The sequence below is a fragment of the Heloderma suspectum genome, chromosome 11, assembly GCF_057233095.1.
Source record: "Heloderma suspectum isolate Gila_16-S chromosome 11, 16-S_ref, whole genome shotgun sequence".
Taxonomy (NCBI): domain Eukaryota; kingdom Metazoa; phylum Chordata; class Lepidosauria; order Squamata; family Helodermatidae; genus Heloderma; species Heloderma suspectum.
The window spans coordinates 16,646,348-16,665,184 of record NC_139468.1 but is presented as its reverse complement, the minus strand read 5'-3'; the positions used below and the strand labels follow the sequence as shown (position 1 = coordinate 16,665,184).

General features: G+C 48.2%; 1 protein-coding gene and 1 pseudogene across 3 annotated transcripts in view; one reads left to right on the top strand and one right to left on the bottom strand.

Moving 5' to 3' along the window:
• Nucleotides 1-2,752: 2,752 nt before the first annotated feature.
• Nucleotides 2,753-4,074, top strand: LOC146337055 (uncharacterized; annotated as a pseudogene).
• A 2,601-nt stretch (nt 4,075-6,675) lies between these two features.
• The window catches only part of DUOX2 (dual oxidase 2), a 75,534-nt gene continuing 63,372 nt past the window's right edge, over nt 6,676-18,837 (bottom strand). For 2 of the 3 annotated variants that reach the window (XM_084816962.1, XM_084816964.1), the window contains exons 25-34: nt 18,519-18,749; nt 16,441-16,540; nt 15,633-15,682; nt 15,403-15,530; nt 14,918-15,071; nt 13,730-13,962; nt 12,938-13,096; nt 11,517-11,672; nt 9,741-9,869; nt 6,683-7,853 (exon numbers count right to left, since the gene is read on the bottom strand). In XM_084816962.1, coding sequence (XP_084673088.1) covers nt 7,731-7,853; nt 9,741-9,869; nt 11,517-11,672; nt 12,938-13,096; nt 13,730-13,962; nt 14,918-15,071; nt 15,403-15,530; nt 15,633-15,682; nt 16,441-16,540; nt 18,519-18,749 — 1,463 coding nt within the window. In that variant the 3' untranslated portion in view covers nt 6,683-7,730. Of the gene's footprint in view, nt 7,854-9,740; nt 9,870-11,516; nt 11,673-12,937; nt 13,097-13,729; nt 13,963-14,917; nt 15,072-15,402; nt 15,531-15,632; nt 15,683-16,440; nt 16,541-18,518; nt 18,750-18,837 lie in introns of all 3 variants that reach the window. The other variant, XM_084816963.1, reaches the window with a different exon arrangement.

Here is an 18,837-nt window from a genome sequence, read left to right as displayed (position 1 = left end):
GCCAGGGCACTCCTGACATTAGCAAAGGCTCAGGAACTTTGAAAAGAAGAACATGGGGAACGGGTGCTCTTGAAATTTTACCTGTTTATGGAAATTTCTTTTTAAACAAGAGCTGTTATTATTTCTAAATTTGCAGCTGTACTTATAAAATCAGCATATGCAAATCGGTGTCCTCTTTTAGGGTGATTCATTTCCTCTATTTTGGCAATGCATAAGTAGCCACCCTAGGATACAAAACAGAAGGCAGGGCAGAGTGTCACTTAAATGGGAGATACTTTTTAATAGCACTGTTAGAAGGAAAGGCCCATTGTTTATATGCTTCTTTTCATCCTTTTGGGAATCTGACTGCAATAATGCATCAGAGCCAAAATGACTTCTAAAAAACAAGTTCTTTTAAAAAACAACATGGATACCATCAGTGTTCATGTTGAAAATATCTGTATTTAAAAGATGTGCTACTGAGGGTCATTTCAGTTAGGCACACAGCAAGTTTCAGTTTCCTGGTCATCTTATTCCTAGAAGGGAAGCCATGCTGGTTTCACTCTGTAAGGCAAGCAAACTACTAGCTTTGGCTCCAAACTAGAAGTAAAAGCCATCTACACCAGGTTCAGAACAGGGAGGAAGAAGCCAATGCACCTTTGCAGCCTGCATTGTAGCCTTCAGTCTCAGGCCAATTTTTTTTGTGCGCGTGCACATCCTTTGTAATAAATTATGGTTACTTAATCAAACTATTTAAACCAATTTTGGGTCCCAAATGTTTGGGTTTTCCCTATGCTCTTGACGTAATTCTAACTGCTGGTCATGACTGATAAGCCACTAAGATGTTTGGGCCTGGCCCTTTAGTAATCACCTCCTTTCCTATATCCCATCACAAACCCCCAAGAGCCACCTGGAATGCCCCCTTTACATGTACCATTCATGCACCAGGTTTGAAGCCAAGAACAACATGCAGAGATACATTTTTGGACTTTGCTTGGCTTTATGGAACCCATTGAACCTTTGGTAAGAGAGATGAAATGGATGAAATGTAGAGAAAGGTAACCCAGCAGCTCCATGGACAAAAGTACTCTGTGGGCTGTTCTCACAACACACTAACCCACACCCAGCAGTTCAGTGTGGGCTGTTTTGAACCGTGGGCTGTTTGTTGAACCGTGGGTTAGCGTGTTGACTGAATGCAGCCAGGGTGGCTTGTTAACCATGCAGCGTGGCTTATTTTTCTCTAACAAGTAGGGATGTATGAATCCCTTTCCTGGTTATGGTCGGGGCATCTGCTGGTGGGGGGAGGCGATCCGTCCCTCCCCCCTGGAATCCTCCCCGGCCGGCTCTGCTCCCCGGCAAAGCTATGGAGCTGCTGGCTGGGGCCGGCCGCAATCGGACTTCTGGTCGCTGCCGCCGCGCTCTGGACTCAAATGGCGGCCGCTATGCCAGCCGCCATTTGCGTCCCTGCCCGTGGCTGTGATTGGCTATGTAAGTATTTACATAGCCTATCACGGCAAAGAGCAGGGATGCAACTGGCGCCCGTTCCGCGAATATTTACCTAGCCAATCATGGCCATGGGCAGGGACGCAAATGGCGGCCGCTATGGTGGCCACCATTTCGTTCCGCAGGCCAGCTGCGGAAGGAGGACAACCCGACCTGGAGCATCTGCCACCAGGTAGGGTCCGTCCTGGGGGGATTTCTGGGGGTGGCTGTGGGGAGGTAGTCCGTTCCGCCACAGACTCTGGGGGGCCAGATTCCAAAGAATCCGGCCTCACTGGAGTCCATGGCAGATTTCTCCAACAACCCTACTAACAAGCCACCTTGAGAACCCATGGTTTCTTGTTGGGTTGTTCAGGGTGATTAACAAGCCACACTGCATGGTTAACATGCCACCCTGGCTGCATTCGGACAACATCATAACCCACCCTGTGGAAAACGTGCTGCATTCAGACAACATGCTAACCCATGGTTCAAAACAACCCACACTCAACCACCGAGGGCTGATCTACATTGCGCCCACCATTGCAACGAAGCCAGGCTCCTGCCGGCTTAAACGCACCCACATTAAAATGTGATTATCCACACTTGCCCTTCTTCCCCCCTTCCAGTGCTTCCTCGAATGCCCTAGGCTGGTTCACACTCTGCCACCGTGCTGTTCCCCGCTGTCTAGCAAGGCGGTTCTCATTGGAGGAGCGGCAACTCCTCCCGCCTCAGCCAATACCCCCCCAACATCCCTCTCTTCCCCCTCCCTCTGTGTCTTTCTGCCCTAGCTCATGGCTAAACCCCACTGCGCCTGCATCGTTTCTCCCCATTGATTGTTTCGCACCCTTTCCGGACATATTGTATCCTACTTTGGATCACAATTCTTCCAGAAGACATGCCTCGAGAAATGCCCACATATTACTGGCTGCTTTTTGTCTCCGCTAATGCCCTGATGTGCGCTCTTAAGGCACTGATCGCTCATGACTGTCTGGCATCCCAGCACAGGAGGTCCCGGGTCCAGATACTGTGGTGGTACCGTCAGTGCCGTCTGAAACTTGCTTCATGGATGCAACGAAACATGGTCACCCTCGTGCAGAATGTGTGTTTCCTCCCCATCCTGAGGGTTTTCTGGAGGTACTGGGTATGGCTAGGCAGCAAGGACTGGTGGGAGAGGCTTGTTCTGAAGGTCTGGAACAATGACAGATGGATCGAGCACTTCAGGATGTCTCATTGAAGCTTTTTTCAAGTCGTGGCTGAGGTGTCCCCATTATTGAGGAGACGTTCAACCCAAATGCGCGCAGCGATCCCGGTGGAGAAGAGGGTGGCCATCGCAATTTGGAAGCTCGCCAATCCATCCTTGTACAAGTCTGCGATGGAGCAGTTTGGTGTTGGGAAATCCACAATCGCAGAAATTTTTGTGGAGGTCTGCCTTGCTCTGGAACATGTTCTACTTTGGAGAACGGTGTCTCTGGGTGATGTGGATGCGGTGAGTCACCCAGAGTGGGTCGAGGGGGTGGGATGGGGAAGTGCGGCTTTTGGGGGGCAAGGAGGAATCTTCAAAGAATCGAATCTTCAAAGAAGTGATGTTCCATCAATTGAGGCTGAGCTGAAGTCGGCTTTCCGGCCCTGCTTCAGGCACAATATGCTCTGTGGTGAATTTTGTAAATGATAATACATGAATGGTTATGAGTGTACCCGTTGGTGTGTATGTGTGTGTGTTTTCATGTCCCTGGGCATGGGAGGCAAGCATGGAAGGTGCCGCGGGGTGCTTTGTGGTTGACAGGGCTTGTACGGGCAAGTGTGCACAGAGATGGGGCAATGAGCAGGGTGGATCATTCACTTGGTGACAGACTGACATCCTTTAGCTGCTTCTTACTAACTGGGCTCCCCCCTCTCTTTCCAGGCACTGCTCAGCTTCTCCCGATTAGGTTTCCCGGGAATGTTCGCGGCTTGCGATGGGACGCATTTGTCCATAGTCTCCCCGATCAGACAGGGCGGTGAATTTATTAATAGGAAGCAGTACTACTCCATGCTTCTGCAGGGCACAATGGACTATGCCGGACATTTCATCAATGTCGAGATTGGATGGAGCGGGAGAAATCATGATGCCACATGTTGCGGAACTCCATGCTCTGCGAGGCCATGGATGCTGGAGCATTTGTCTCTGGGAACCCAATATGGAGAGTTGGCGGCGTGCTAATTCCCCCGCTGATACTTGCCAATGGCGTTTACCCCATGTGACGTTGGCTGATGAAGCCCTTTGGAGGAAACCTCTCTCCACAGGAGGCTCACTTCAACCACCACCTCAGCAGAGCCCAAAATGTGGCGGAGCGCGCTTTTGGGAGGCTGAAGAACAGGTGGAGATGTCTCACTGACAGACTGGAGGTGGCTGAGGAAAACGTTCCCTTGGTGATTTCTGCATGTGTCATCCTACATAACATCTGCAAGACGAATGGGGAGGCTTTGACAGATGCGTCGGGGGAATGTAACCGTATTGTGTTGGACACATTGGGGCTTCCCTACGTCAGTGACGACAATCTGCACAAGGAACAGGGGGAGGAAGTTCGGCGGGTGCTTTGCGAGTACATGTGGGAGAACAGGGGACAATTGTGATGTGTGCAAGTGTCTCGTGAGCCTCGGGGTGCATGTTCGTGGGTGGGCGGAGGTGTTGATCCCATCTGTACTGTCTTTCCCGCTTGCTCTCCATTGCTCGAGGCTGGGTTTTGTTGTTCTTAGTCTGAATAAAAATCTGTAAAGCCCACGAAGGCTGTCTTCCATCCTCCTTTGCGTGGGGGCCGCGGGGCAAACCCTCCCAGCATTCCCTTTAAGGATCTTCGAAGATTCGAAGAAGCATTTGAAGGTTCGTCGACAAGTGGCGCTGCGCTGAAACAGGGTCAGCGAAGTACTCTATGGTGTCTGGAGAGGTCCTCCGGTGTCATTATGGTGCCTAGGAAAATGGCGTCGCGCAGGCTCACCTACTGGCAGGACAGCGAGGTGGAGCTCATGCTGCATGCAGCTGCTCCTGCAGGGCGGCCGTGCGGCGTGCATTATGCACAGCTCCACGAGAAGCAATGAGGCCGTCTACAGGGCAGTGGCGAGGGGACTCTCGCAGGCGGGGTTCCCTCGCTCCCCCCTGCAGGCGAGAACAAAGTTCAAGGCCTCGAAGACCAGGTTTTTTAGGTGCTCGAGTGGCACTCGGGGGCCCCCACCCCAAGGAGCAGAACCGCCCCACTACCAGCAGCTGCACAACCTGTGGCTCCGCGCAGGCCAGCTGAGCTGGACTGAGCGGCGCAGTGCAGGTCAGCCTGTGGTGATTGCACTGGTTGAAAATTTGGGGGTGGGCCAGGTTCAAATAATGACAGGGCTGGAAGTGTGGACGCTTGAAACACCTGCACCTCCAAGGAAAAGGGGAGGTGATACCCCGCTGCAGGGGAGGGTTGGCTGGGATGAAACCTGGGTCCCGTGTCTTTCAAGACAGACTGCTGGTTGGATCTCTTTGCCCATGGTCTGCAGTCTGGCCTTTCCACGGGGGTCCTGGCACTGAGGCTTGGTCCTCTTCATTCTCATCCCCCCCTCAACCTCAACTGTGACTGTGGCACTGAGGTAGAGTTGTGGCGTGTGTTCTTTGCTCCGGGACACCCAGGCCTGAACTGAGCAGAACCCGCCATTTTGAATTGTGACGGGTGAGAAGCGCCCGAGTGGGCCTATCAGGGGTTCTTTTGGACTGAGGCGGAGCACTTGACCTCTCCCTGCAATCCAAACATGCCCCGGGGGTACTTTGCCCCCCCTAAAGTGAGGCCCATCCTCAAGAGAAAACTCGGCTAAGGCAGGGAGTGAGGCCCAGGTTGTCTCGCGACTGAGCTCGCAGCACGGGTGGGGTGGCGGCGTGTAACTTCGTGGGTGGAAAGGAGACCTGGACAGCATGTGGGGTAAGCGGAAGCATCTGCCATCCTGGGGAACAAGTGAAATGTTTACTGCAAACCTCTTCCTTACAGCCCTGCAAAGAGCGAGGGGTGGCCAGCAAGTGGGTAGTTCCTCTGGCGTGGGCGGAGCGGTGCCCCCTGGATCCGGTGGAGGAGGCAGTGTGGGGAATGGTGCCCGAGGTGCCCCGGTGGCGGGCTCCACTGGGGGCTCCAGCATGAGGAAGTGCGTGGATAAGAGTGGCAAGAATACATGTGACTCTCTTTCTGGGCATTGAATTTGCTGCTAGATATTGCGTCTGAACGAACACCAGCCCAGGGTTGTTCCTTGCAGTTTGGGTGCTGGGAATAGCAATTGATGCCAGAAAGCCCTCTCTGCAAGCAAACTGGTGTGGCACCCCAAGGGGACAGCCCCCAAACATGTTTGGCAATTTGGACTGCCCTGTGCAGGCCACAGCTCTCCTGTTGCCACCCATATACTGTCCACCGATCCCCACCTTCTCCAAAGTCATAACAAAAGATGCCCTACGTTCGACCGCCCCCGTCCGCCCTCCCCATGTCCCTGAATGAACGACTGGGCTAATGTTGCTTTACCTTCCACGACTACAGGGGCGGCGAGGCAGGGCATGGTGGCACAGCACCCTCCCAGGCAGCCCTGGGGTGCCGTTCCGGGGCAAGCGCCAGAGACCACCACCTCCGTCCTTGGGGCCGTGCTCCACCTGGAGGGCTCGGCAAAGCGCGGAAGTGGGTATTCTTCACAGAGAGGTTTGGGGGTCTCCCAAATCTAGACTAGAAGTCAGTTTGGTCCAGTAAAAACCACTGAATGTGTTTCAACGCCCGCCTTCATCAGTGGCTATTGCATAGCACACAGGACATCAATTCATCATCTTCAAAGCACGTCTCATTTGTGTAGCAACATTTTCTTATTCAGTGCAGATATGAATGATCCGCTGTGAATAGACATGGAATACAATGCACGGAAGTTCATAGGCTCTATAACAGCTGATGATGAAGATGGCAGTAATGATGCATTCAGCAGATTTTGGGGGCAAAGTTGATTTTTAAGAAGACCAGAGTTGTTTTATCAGACCAAGGTGTATCTGGTCCATCACCGTGTTTTCAAAAACAGCCAGACAGATGCCTTTGGCAGCTTACAGGTAGAGTGTGAAAGTATGGGGCTTTCCTTGCTGCTTGTCCCCAGCACACTTAATTTCACACTTTTCTGAATTTTGCAATGCAGTTCTCCAATCAGAAATCGCATACAAAAGGCATACATTGGGGAAAATAGCATATAGCAAGTTATGCATTAGGGGAAATTGTTTGCAACAATGCATTTATTAGGGGGGAAAGCATACAAAATGCATATAAATCTTTTAAACAAACTTCTCAAATTGATGAAGAAATAGGATAGAACAAACCTGCACTTGAAAAAATGGAAACGTTATAGGAAGCGAAACAGATTTGTTCATCTCTAGTTTCAGTTTAGCTATTGTGGATACTAATCACAGTCATCGTGGCCAATAGTCATTGAGCTACAATGGCTAACAGATATTCTCCACTCTGTCTCCAAAGCTATGTCTATAAGACTGAAGCCATAAATAAGGTGAACCTAGCAAAGTGTTGCATATTAAAGCTCAAGCTATGAAAACATCAGTTAGGTCGTGTTCACACTGCAACTTTAACACGATGTAATGATCCTAGCTCCCCAAATAGAAACTGTAGTTGTAGGACAGGGCTAACGATTGCTCAATGAGACATTGCAAGCACCCTTCCCAAAATCCATAATATCCAGGGTTCTTTGGAGGAAGCCTAGATACTTAAACTGATTTCAAACTGGTTTACTCTTCCAATGTAGATGCTCCATTAGTGTTTAGGACAGCTTTTCCTAACCTGGAGCCCTCCAGATGTTTTAGACGACAACTCCCAGTTTTCCTATTGGTCATGCTGGCTGAGGCTGATGGGAGTTGAAGTCCAAAACATCCGGAGGGCCCCTGGAGGGGAAGGCTGGCCTAGAATGTCACATCACTTTTTCTTTTCTTTTTTTGGCTGCATGCTAACCAGACTATTCTTTTAGGATTTATAGATTTGAGTCCAACAGTGATCCAAGTGCTGGAGTACTTCCTGTCTGTATGAGCATGGCCAAGCATCAGAAACTTCTCAGGCTTCCGTGGCATTAAGATTCTTGGCACGGACAAAAGGCACAGCTGTCTTCAGGGTGCTAAAAGTAAGAATATGACCTATCATCCAACAACTCTCACCAGTCAAGGGGCTGGCTGGGGAGATGAAGAGTACAGTGAACTGTCACCTCTGGCCCCACCCCATGGAAATGCGGCAGAGACTACAAAAGAGCTAAAAGTTCTCATAGTGATGTATAAAATGGGTCTGATCACGCTTGTTGATCTTCTGACATGCTTTCTCCACATTCTTAGTCATTCCTGGAGGGCCACAGCTGAACACGCCAATCTTCCGCACCTGAAACCAAAAAACCCAGAAGAATGATCAAAATAAGGGAGATACAAAAAAATAAAATAAAATAAAGCTGTCTCACCCAACTCCAGGTCGAGCTCTAAGTTCTGCGTTATGCTTAAAATGGTCTGAACATGCAGCAGAATGAGGTAGTAGTGTGAACTCTACTACTTCTAGCTGAGACTGGGGGTGCTGTTTTTGGACCCCTTCCCATGTTGAACAACAACATAGGAAGCTACCTAATACGAGGTCAGTCTATCTGTCCATTGAGCCTAGTATTGTCTGCTCTGACTCGCAGTGGCTTTCTAGAGTCTCCAGGAAAGATCTTTCATGTCACCTGCTATCTGATCATTTAAGTTTCAACTGGAGATGCCAGGGATTGAACCTGGCATGCACTATACCACTGGGCTACAGCCCCTCTCCTACAAAACCTCCCTGCTAGTTAAAAGCTAGGATCTCAGGGAGGAAGGTCAATTCCCTGCTGCACTAGATTTCTCCTTGCAGGGAGGGTTTTTTGTTTTTGCAGAAGAGCATTTAAAAATGCAGTTTCTCCAGTTACAGCCTTAAATGGTACAGGTCGTTCTACCACTTCAGGTTTCTGCAGTCACATTGTGCAGCATATGTAGACAAGGGCTGTAGGAAATGTTTTTAACGTTTTAAATACAGATTGCTATAGATTAGTGGATCTATCAGTTCTGGTTTCTCTCCTTCCCCAACCTGTTGTCTTCCAGAAGTTTTGGACTACAGCTCCCATAATCCCTGACCTTGCTGGCTGAGGCTTATGGAAGTTATAGTGCAAAACATCTGGTCACCACACCTAAAAAAAAATTGTAGAGCTAGAAAAAGTGCAGAAAAGGGCAACTAAAATGATCAAGGGGCTGGAGCACCTCCCCTATGAGCTGGGATTGTTTAGCTTGGGAAAAAAAGGAGGGTCAGGGGAGACATGAGAGAGGTCTGCAAAATCATGCATGGTGTGGAGAATGTGGATAGGGAGGCATTTTTCTCCCTCTCTCAAAATACTAGAACTCAGTGGGGTCATCCCATGAAGCTGATTGGTGGGAGATTCAGGACAGATCAAAGGAAGGACGTCTTCACACAGTGCAGAGTTAAACTATGGAATTCATTATCACAGGAAGTAGCGATGGCCACCAATTTGTTTGGCTTCGAAAGGGGGTTGGACAAATTCCTGGAGGAGAAGGCTATCAGTGGCTACTAGTCCTGATGGCTCTATGCTCCCTCCAATATTAGAGGCGGTATGCCTGTGTACACCAGTTGCTAGGGAACATGGGTGGTAGGGTACTGCTGCACTCATGTCCTGCTCATAGGTTTCTCGTGGGCAACTGGTCGGCCGCTGTGTGTACAGAATGCTGGACTAGATGGACCCTTGGTCTGATCCAGCATAGCTTTTCTTATGTTCCTATGTTCTTATGAGGGCACCAGGTTGCCTACCTCCACTTTAGAATGCCCAGGTTGGCCCTTAGTGGGATGCTAAGCAATGTAGCTTCACAGACAGCAGTGCAAACTGGCCTTTAGAAAACTGGCTCTGGTAACCCTCCTCGTCCTTTAGGGAAGGGACCATAGCTTAGTGGCAGACTGCCATTCAATCCATGGCATCTCCAGTTCAATAGGATCTCAGGAAGCAGGTGATGGGAAAGCCCTCTGCCTGGGTCCCTGGAGAGCGGCTGCTGCTCAGAGTAGACCATTACAGACCAGGTGGACAAGTAGTTTAGAGCTGGGATAAGGCAGCTTCTTGTATCCTCTTAGCAAGCACACCTGGCCTGCATGAGACTCCCTCTGTCCCATGTAAATCTCCGTTTGCTTCTAATCCACAAACATACCACCCTCTATGCATTGGCTGCTCCCAGGATCCATCTGCCCACCCCCAGCACTAACCTCAGGATGGACCTCTTGCAAGGAGCAGAAGAAGGGGATGAATGGTGGCCGTCCAAAATGGGTGATGGAGCGCAGGCCTGTGAACAAGCTCTGGTTGAGGACCTTCTGGAAGTGCCGTTCGCAGATGTACTAGAAAGAGAGAAGGTGGCAGCTGCTAGTGATGTCCGTCCCTGGGAAATCTGGTTTTTTTTGTGGTCTGTATGACTCGATTTGCATTTGTGAGCAGAGCTGCGGGCTTTTCCTTGAGCTCCAGGAACTTTTTTTTACACATTTTTTGTGGGTTTTGCAATTTGCACAAGGCTCTGAGTGGTTTGCGCAAGTCTCTGAGCACTTTGTGAAAGTTATGGCCGCATTGGGGCTGTAATTTGTGCAAATTAGTCAGAAATTTGTGGAAATTGCAGAACCTGCAAAAATAGTGCAAAATGCTTGGAAAATCCACCAGCTGGCCCCACTCACTGCAGACCGAGTTGGGAGCCTCAGCAGGAACCGGAATGAAGTTGGGGGGGGGGATCTAGGAAAACTCAGCAAACTCCACCCCACAGATTTCTCTGACTTCCCTAGCAGTCACCTCGTGAGTTCATAGCAGGCAGGGGCAAAATTTGAACTGGGGACGTCCTGAATTGTAGCCCAGTTTCTGAGGCATTACATTACACCAGCTAAAGTGCTTGTCAATCATTCCCAGGGCCTTTGCTTTCATTGGACAGAAGAACTGGCTGAAGAACTCCCATTTTTCTCCCTCTCTCAAAAATACTAGAACCCAATTGGGTCATCCCATGAAGCTGATTGGTGGGAGAACCAGGACAGATAAAAGGAAGGACTCCTTCACACAGTGCGTGGTTAAACTATGGAATTCACTGCTACAAGACATAGTGATGGCCAGCAATTTGGATGGCTTTAAGAGGGGGTTGGACAAATTCCTGGAGGAGAAGGCTATCAGTGACTACTAGTCTTGATGACTATGTGCTACCTCCAGTACCAGAGGCAGTTGCTGGGGAACATGGGAGGGAGGATGCTGTTGCACTTATGCCCTGCATGCCCTCATGCCCTGTTCCTGGTCGACAGCTGGTTGGCCACTGTGCGAACAGAATGCTGGACTAGATGGACCCTTGGTCTGATCCAGCATGACTCTTCTTATGTTCTTGACTTTCAATATCTCTGTAAGCAAGAAGGACTAGAAACATACTTCTAAAGTCTTAAACAAGAGCTGAACATAGACGGAGGGGCCTGTGCCAGCATTCTCTCCTCCATGGCAACAGCCTACTCTGATGTGTCCTTTGCAACAGGGAGTGAGAGAAGCAGCCTTTGTCCAGCTCCAGGGCAGCAAACAGGCACTAAAATTTATGCATGTGGGGACTAGGGATGGGAGAATCAGCAAAGCATGAGTCAATTTCTCCAAGTTCTACCTCAAAGTTTGGTCATTTCCATTCCTGATTGCGAGCTTTTACAAATTTGTTGTTTGAACAGGGAAATTTCAAAGATTTTTATTTGAAATATGCATTTCGGTGCACATTTTTTAAAAGTATGCATCAAAATGTATTCTTACCCACATTGAATTAAGCGTGAAAATGCACATTTCCCCCAAATCCCCTTGAAGTGCGTTTTTTTAGGGGAGGGGTAAAATACACATTTGTTGAATCAGCATCCCCAAGCTCGGGATTGTGTGAACTTTGTCCCCCAAAATGAGCTCCCATTCGTGTTCGGGGCTGCAAACGGGGCAAATTCTGGTAAAAAATGAATCAAAATGAAAATTCATGTAATCCTTAATGGGGGACTCACCAGCATGGTGGTGCGCAGGTCAAACTTTTCTGCCAGCTGCGTGATATATATGTGCACGGAGACTAGGTCACGCTGGTCATTCTCCTCCACTTCGCGGATTATGTCTGCCATCCACTCAAACTGCCGCTGGGTGCGGGTCACCCATATGAAATAGATCTGAGAACAAGGCGAAAACGGGTGAGGTTAGTAACATAAGTACCATTGATTTCAGTGGGTCTACTCTAAGTATGACTAAACCTGGATCCAAACAAAACAGAACTGTATCCCAACCCCGAACTAAATAGTGATAAAGCAATTGGGATAGGCAAACCAGTGAAGACAAAAAATATACAGAAATATCTGATAATATTATTTTATCTATGCAAGCTAAAAACATACATTAAAAGACAACAGAGGAAAAAGCAATATTGTTTAAAGTTTTAAGGAACTTGGATTGTATAATGTGTGTGTATAGCCTTTCTATCTTCTTATATAACTTTTTACATACTAGACCATTTTTATGTACTGGTCCACTGATCATCCACTGATGAAGACTTTAAGTCAGAACGCATTTGGTTTTGCTTAGTACTGGTTACTCCTGGCTGGATATTACAGCACAGCAGTATTGTATTTTCCTCTATTGTCTTTTAATGTATATTTTTAGCCTGAATGGATAAAATAATATTATCAGACATTCCTGTATATTTTTTAATCTTCATCAGTTTGCCTATCCCAACCGTTTTATCACTATAAATCTGGATCCAACCCTAAGGCTGCAATCTATTATTGATCAATTGGTCAGATTAACTGATTAAAAACTTTTTTTAATCGTCTAAAAAGCCCCACCCCCTCTGACTAATTAGGCGAGGCATTTACACAAATAATTTTAAAAATATATACAGATGGCAGGCACCATCATAGAAGTGGGATTCCCCTTTCAATCTCAAGCAAGGGGGAACACTTTTTCTGAGACAGAGTGCCTTCTGTGACTTATATGCACCTCATCTAAAAGCAATGAAAGTGTGCTTTGTTTCCCTTCAATACTATCGTTTCAGCCATATACAAAATGCACGCAGATTCATTTTAATTTGATTAATTGACTAAGGGTGCAATCCTATGCATGTTGAGACAGGAAAAAGTCCTACAATTCTCAGCATTCCTCAGCCAGCTATTCGTTCGGGAAGTGCGATTTAGCTGGGTTCACATTAAAATACAAACTGGCTGAATCCCGAGGCACCAGCGCTCTGTTTTCTGGGTCTCTCTCTTATGGCGCAAAAGTGGGAGTGAATGGACTCAGAGCCGAGTTCACGTCTCCCCCACTAACTGCTTCAGGAGATACATTTCATGTTTTGAGAAGGGAACTTCACCACAAGAGGTTAGTGCTCATTAATACTGGCTGGAATGCAGAAAGCTCCTCTGTATCTCCATCCTTCCAACCTCACCTTCTTGCACTGAATCTGGGAGCCGACCGACGACTTGAACACGAGATCTTTGAGGATGGCTGCAAAGGGCGTCACCCCGATGCCTCCTCCCACCAGCACCGACACTTCAAACTTATTCCACTCCTGGTGCCCCTCCCCAAAAGGTCCATCCAGGTACAGCTGCAAAGAGACGGAGATGAAGAGAAAACCTCCCTTGCTCAGAGGGCGGGGTAGGATGGAGCCTGGTCAGGAAGAGCTGACTTCTGCCTACGGCAGGAGTGGGGAACTTCTTTCAGCCCATGGGCTAAATTCCATTTCAGGGAACCTCTCGGTGGCCACACTGTGGTGGTGGGCGGGGCTGAAGGCAAAGAGGGTGGGGCCAAAAAGACTAAAGGATACCAGCATAGTGTAGCTTAAAGCTCTTACTGCCAGTCATTCTTAGGAGAGGCATTTCATCCATTTAGAGTGGGGGAGAAGACTGCAGAAAAGCCAGGCAGCCACGGAAAGATCAGCAATTGGGGGGAAAGGGGTGTGGCCAAGGAATGGGGGCATGGCCTTCTGGATTGCCCACAGAGGGTCAAACCGGGCCCCCAGGCCTGAGGCGCCCATCCCTTCAACAAAGAGGTTTGTGTATATATGGGAGGGGAGCTTTATGCTTGGAACTAGCAGTGGGGGAAGCAATGCAGCGTTTGGATCCAGAAAGTGAGGGCATTCTTCCAAGCACTTTCAGTCATCTGTTGAATGCAGTTTTGCACCACTTTTCATCAGCCAAAATATTTATGGTAAGAGAAACTGAACAAAAACAGCCTTTACCTTGGGATATTTGCCAATTTCTGCGATGCTTTCAGGAGAGTAGAGCTCTCGCAGCCGGGTCGTCCAGGGTCCAGCGGCTCGGATGTGCAGGCTCAGCATGTCCTCATGGGGGGCAGAGGTCAGGGTGAAGGGGTGGTACTCAGTGGTTCCCAGAGACAGGCAGGCAATCCGCACCCATTGCCCAGACCTGTAGTCAAAGTCCTGGGGCCGTTGGAACGCGAGGTGAGTGACACCTGAGCCAGGGGAAAAGGGAAGGTTGAGTGGCTGCCATTAAGACATAAGCCAGCCACACTGTGGCAAGCAACTACCCCTGTACTGCAGGCATGGCGGCCATCCATCAAAGAAGAAGGAAGGAAGGAAGGAAGGAAGGAAGGAAGGAAGGAAGAGAGGAACGGAGAGAGGAAGAGAGGAAGGACAGAAACGAGGGAGGGAGGAGAGAAGGGGGTAGGAAAAGAGAAAGGGAGGAAGGGAAGGACAGAGGGAGGGAGGGAAACAGAGAGAAAGCTTTGGAGGAAAGGAGGAAGGTCAGAAAGGAGGAAGGTCAGAAAGGAGGAAAGAAGGGAGGAAAAAAGGGAGGGAGGGAAGAAAGGAAAGGAAAGAGAAAGGGAAGGCAGAAAGAAGGAAGTCCAGAAAGGAAGGTAAGAAGGGAGAGAGGGAAGGAGGGAGGGAAGGAGGGAGGGAGGGAGGGAAAGAGAGAGAAAGGGTTGGAGGAAAGGAGGAAGGTCAGAAAGGAGGAAAGAAGGGAGGGAGGGAGGAAAGGAAAGGAGAGAGAGAAAGGGAAGGAGGAGAGAAGGAAGGCCAGAAAGGAAGGGAAGGAGGGAGGAAAAAAGGAAGGAAGGAACATAAGAACATATGAAGAGCCATGCTGGATCAGACCAAGGGTACATCTAATCGAGAATTCAGTAGCCAACCAGCTGTTGACCAGGAACCCACAAGCAGGGCATGAGTGCAACAGCACCCTCCCACCCATGTTCCCCAGCAACTGGTGTACATACGCTCACTGCCTCTGGTACTGGAGGGAGCATATAGCCATCAAGACTAGTAGCCATGGCTAGCTTTTTCAAGAAGGAGGGAGGGAGGGAGGAAAAGAGGAGGGGTATTCTTAGATGCGGTTGATGACAGGTCCAGGGCAGGGGGTTCTTTCCACCATTCTAATGGAGAAACGGTCCACAGACACCAATATTGTACCTGATGGGAGGAGTTCTGCCTTGATCACACTGATTTCCACCTTCTTCCTGCTCAGGCTGATGAGTTTGTCTGCTCCATAGATGAGGGCTGGGACAATGAAATAAATGTGGAAGCGGGGCTGCTGGATCAGAGCAAAGCTGCCATGGATGATAACCTGGGGGATACGTTAGGCAAGACTTCAGTCATATTATACTGAGCAGAAAAGAAAACATCTCCTTCTGCGACTATGCTGAAGTGGGCAGAAGGACAGCCAAAGCATCGCATGCTAAAAGACTGAAGTGCCTCTCCTGAGGCTTAATTACCAGCAGGAGCTAAGCATGCTGGTATTTTCGGCATTTTGGCCGCACCCTTTTGTCTTTGGCCCCACTCCTCTTGCAGACTGCAGAATCTGCAAACGTCTGTTGCAGAAACTCTCACGCATCGTGTGCATTGTTCAAATCGTTACTATTATATCAGGGAAGAGGCAGGGCTCAGAAGTTACTTGCCAAGATATAGAGAACCACGTAGAGATGATGAGTGATCCAGAACCCCTGGAAGCTAATTCGCCGGAAATAGTGAGTTGCAAAGACATACATGATGGCCAGGATGACTAACAGCAGCACTCCGGTCATGCCTATGAGAGACAGAGAGAGTAAAGTGGAACGTATGCTGAAGTTCTGGACCACTCGTGTGGTCTTGCTGCTCCCCCAGAACCCTCACCTGCATCTACCCTTACCTGGGACTGTCTCAAAAAACCACCAATAATATTTGGGAGGAAACTGTGACCTGGAAACAAGACAAACAAACGGTGGCATGATGTAAAGCCCTGATAGGCACAAGCAACAGAGAACGGAGCTACGAACAACTTCTCATTGGAGAAAAGGTGCTATTGACCACTTGCCTTTGACTGAAGTGGCTCATTAACTGTATCATTATGTACATGTTGAAAATGTTGGATTATTTCCAGCATCAAATCTACTACAATGTGAAGACTAAGAACTGGAAGTTTTGTTGTTGTTGTTGTTGCTGTTGTTGTTGGTTTCTTTTTAAAGACTAAGTTACTAGTCCTTAGTGTATTTTTAGGGGTGGTGTGGGGTGAATCCTAAAGGCAGCGCTTGCTAGGCTGAAAAACCTGGAGGTATTTGGATGAGGCTTTTAGTGGCAAGAGACTTCTTCACTCTTCACACACATCTTATTCCTTTGGATGGCAAAGACATGGGATTTTGGGGGCAGGGGGCAGGGGTGGGGAGGAGAAACAGATTTGTAACTAGAAACATTAAAGCAACAAGTGAACTGGGGCACACTTGCCACATTTCCATAATTTATGGTTTCCACAGACTTCCCAACCTTGGCAGGTGTCCTGCATCAGCAAAGGATAAGACTAGATTAATCCAGTTTTTTCAGTGGATTGAACGTGTTTATAGAGTAAACTAGAATTGGGAAAGGCATGATCAGGATCTCCCATGGTTTTATGGATCTCACAACTCTTTCCACTGCATTCTTGTGCTCTTATTTCTCATGGGGAGAAAATACTCACTACTCACCCATCATTCATAAACATGTGGGAGAAGAGACAGGACAGGATGCTGAGTGGGGTGACTGAGAAGATGTAGACATTCACGATGTGGCCCAAAGTATGCAGAACTGCAGGATGCAAAGACAGTGAGAGGAATGCATCTACACCAACAAATTTAAAAGCAGTTCCAACCCTCTGTTAACTATCATGATTCACAGTTAAGGAAACATGGGAAATGTAGTGATGAAAAGGAGCTAGGATGGGCTAAACAAACTGGTGTCCTCCAGATGTTTTGGACTACAACTCCCAGAACCCCTGACCAGTAGTCATGCTGGCTGGGGCTTATGGGAGCTGTAGTCCAAAACATATGGAGGGCATCAGGTTGCCTACCCCTGAGTTAGGATATCTAACAAAAAGAGCCAGTATGGGGTAGTGGTTAGAATGTTAGACTAGGACTGGGAAGATCGAGGTTCAAATCTCCACTCACCCATGAAGCTTACTGAGTGAGCTTGGGCCAGTCCCCCCCCCGTCTCAAACTCTCAGCCTAACCTACCTCACAGGGTTGTTGTGAGGATAAATGGGGGAAGAGAATCTTTGGATTTGTTAGTCACCCTGGGACAGCTTGCACCAAAGGGGGGGGGGGATAAAAATAGCTGAAATAAATAATGACGAATAATCATCAGTACTCTCAACAAAAATATAATGACCAGGTTCCTTCAAAAGGAAGCCATGACAGCTAACCAATTCTGAAATAGTTCAAATTCACAGAGTAGATATGGCCCAGCCTTCCTCAACCTGGTGCCCTCCAGATCAGTTGGACTACAACTCCCAGCAGATGCTAGCTCCCACTCCATCGGAGATGAAGATATCGACAATGAGGACGTTGGGAGGTGTAGTCCAACACATATGGAGGTTGAGGAAGGCTGATATAGCCCATTCTTTTGTATAGGACCATCATGTACGGCAGTGGTTGGCAGACCTCAGGTTTGTAGAATCCACTTTGGTTTTTACTTGAACCCTGAGATCCACCAACTGGAAGCCTGGTGCAAAAAGACATACACTTAGAATTAAAGGGTTCTGGGCCCAGGAATTGGTTCTGAATGCCAGAAATGAACTGAGCTCAGCCAGTCCACCCCCCCCCCCCACACACACATGCAAATCTATTCCTGGTTATCCCAAGCTTTCTTCATTTCAGCAGAACAGTTTAGGGAAGGGGATGGAGTGTTGGGAGTGACTTTGTTGTTGCTATGGTTAAATAATTGGGAATCAGAAATTCTTCCTGATCTACTCCAAATCACTCGGAGATCTACCAGTATGTTTCCAAGCCTGATTCAAGGTGCTGGTTTTAACCTATGAAGCCTTACACGGCTTGGGACCACAATACCTGACGGAGCGCCTCTCCCAACACGAACCTACCCATATACTATGCTCAACATCTTAGGCCCTCCTCCGGCTGCCTACACTGAGGGAAGCTCAGAGGACAGCGACTAGGGAGAGGGCCTTTTCGGTGGTGGCCCCCAAGTTATGGAATGATCTTCCCGACGAGGCTCACCTGGCGCCAATATTGTTATCTTATCGGCACCAGGTTAAGACCTTTCTGTTCTCCCAGGCATTTGGCAGCATATGATAAGTTTTAATCGATCCTGGAATGTCTCATGGTTATGGTTGTTGCTTTTGAGATTGTTTGTTTGAAGTTGTTTTAGATATACGTTTCTTTTGTGTATATTATCTGTTCATGTGTTTTTTATGTAAATGGTTTTTAATGTCTGTATATTGTATTCATGTTTTTAATCTTTGTAAACAGCCAAGAGATCTTTGGCTATTGGGTGGCATAGAAATGTTAATAATAATAATAATAATAATAATAATAATAATAACAACAACAACAATAATAGATCTACCTTTTGCCCAGCCCTGATGGAAAGGCACAATATACAAGAGTCACTTGTTGCCTGCTTTCTCTCTCCCAAGTTAGTTTGCTTTTGGAATTCCATCTTGGTGGAACACAACTATAGTGAGGCCTCATTGCCTTCCATGCATATGTAGAACCAATAAATGTTTTGTTAGGGATCCCAATTTCTTGCATGCCCAGAGCCAAATCTCTACCTGAAAAGATCAAGGCTCCTGTTGCAATCCAGCGGTGGAAGTCCACGGCAGAATCAAACGGGATGTAGCGGTTGAAAAACGTTTCCCGCAGAAAAGTGATCAGGTTTCGACACATGGTGAGCAGGATAAATGAATACATGAAGGAGATACTAGCTCCCGCCCCACGAGAGATGAGGATCCCGACAAAGGTAGTATCTGCAATTCCTGTGGGTGGCGACGCAAATCCGTAATCTAGGGATAGAGCAGAGGTCTATTGTTGGTCGTAGAGGCCGGAAGGACAGGGCACCGTACACAGTTCCATCTCCCTTCTTTGACATGC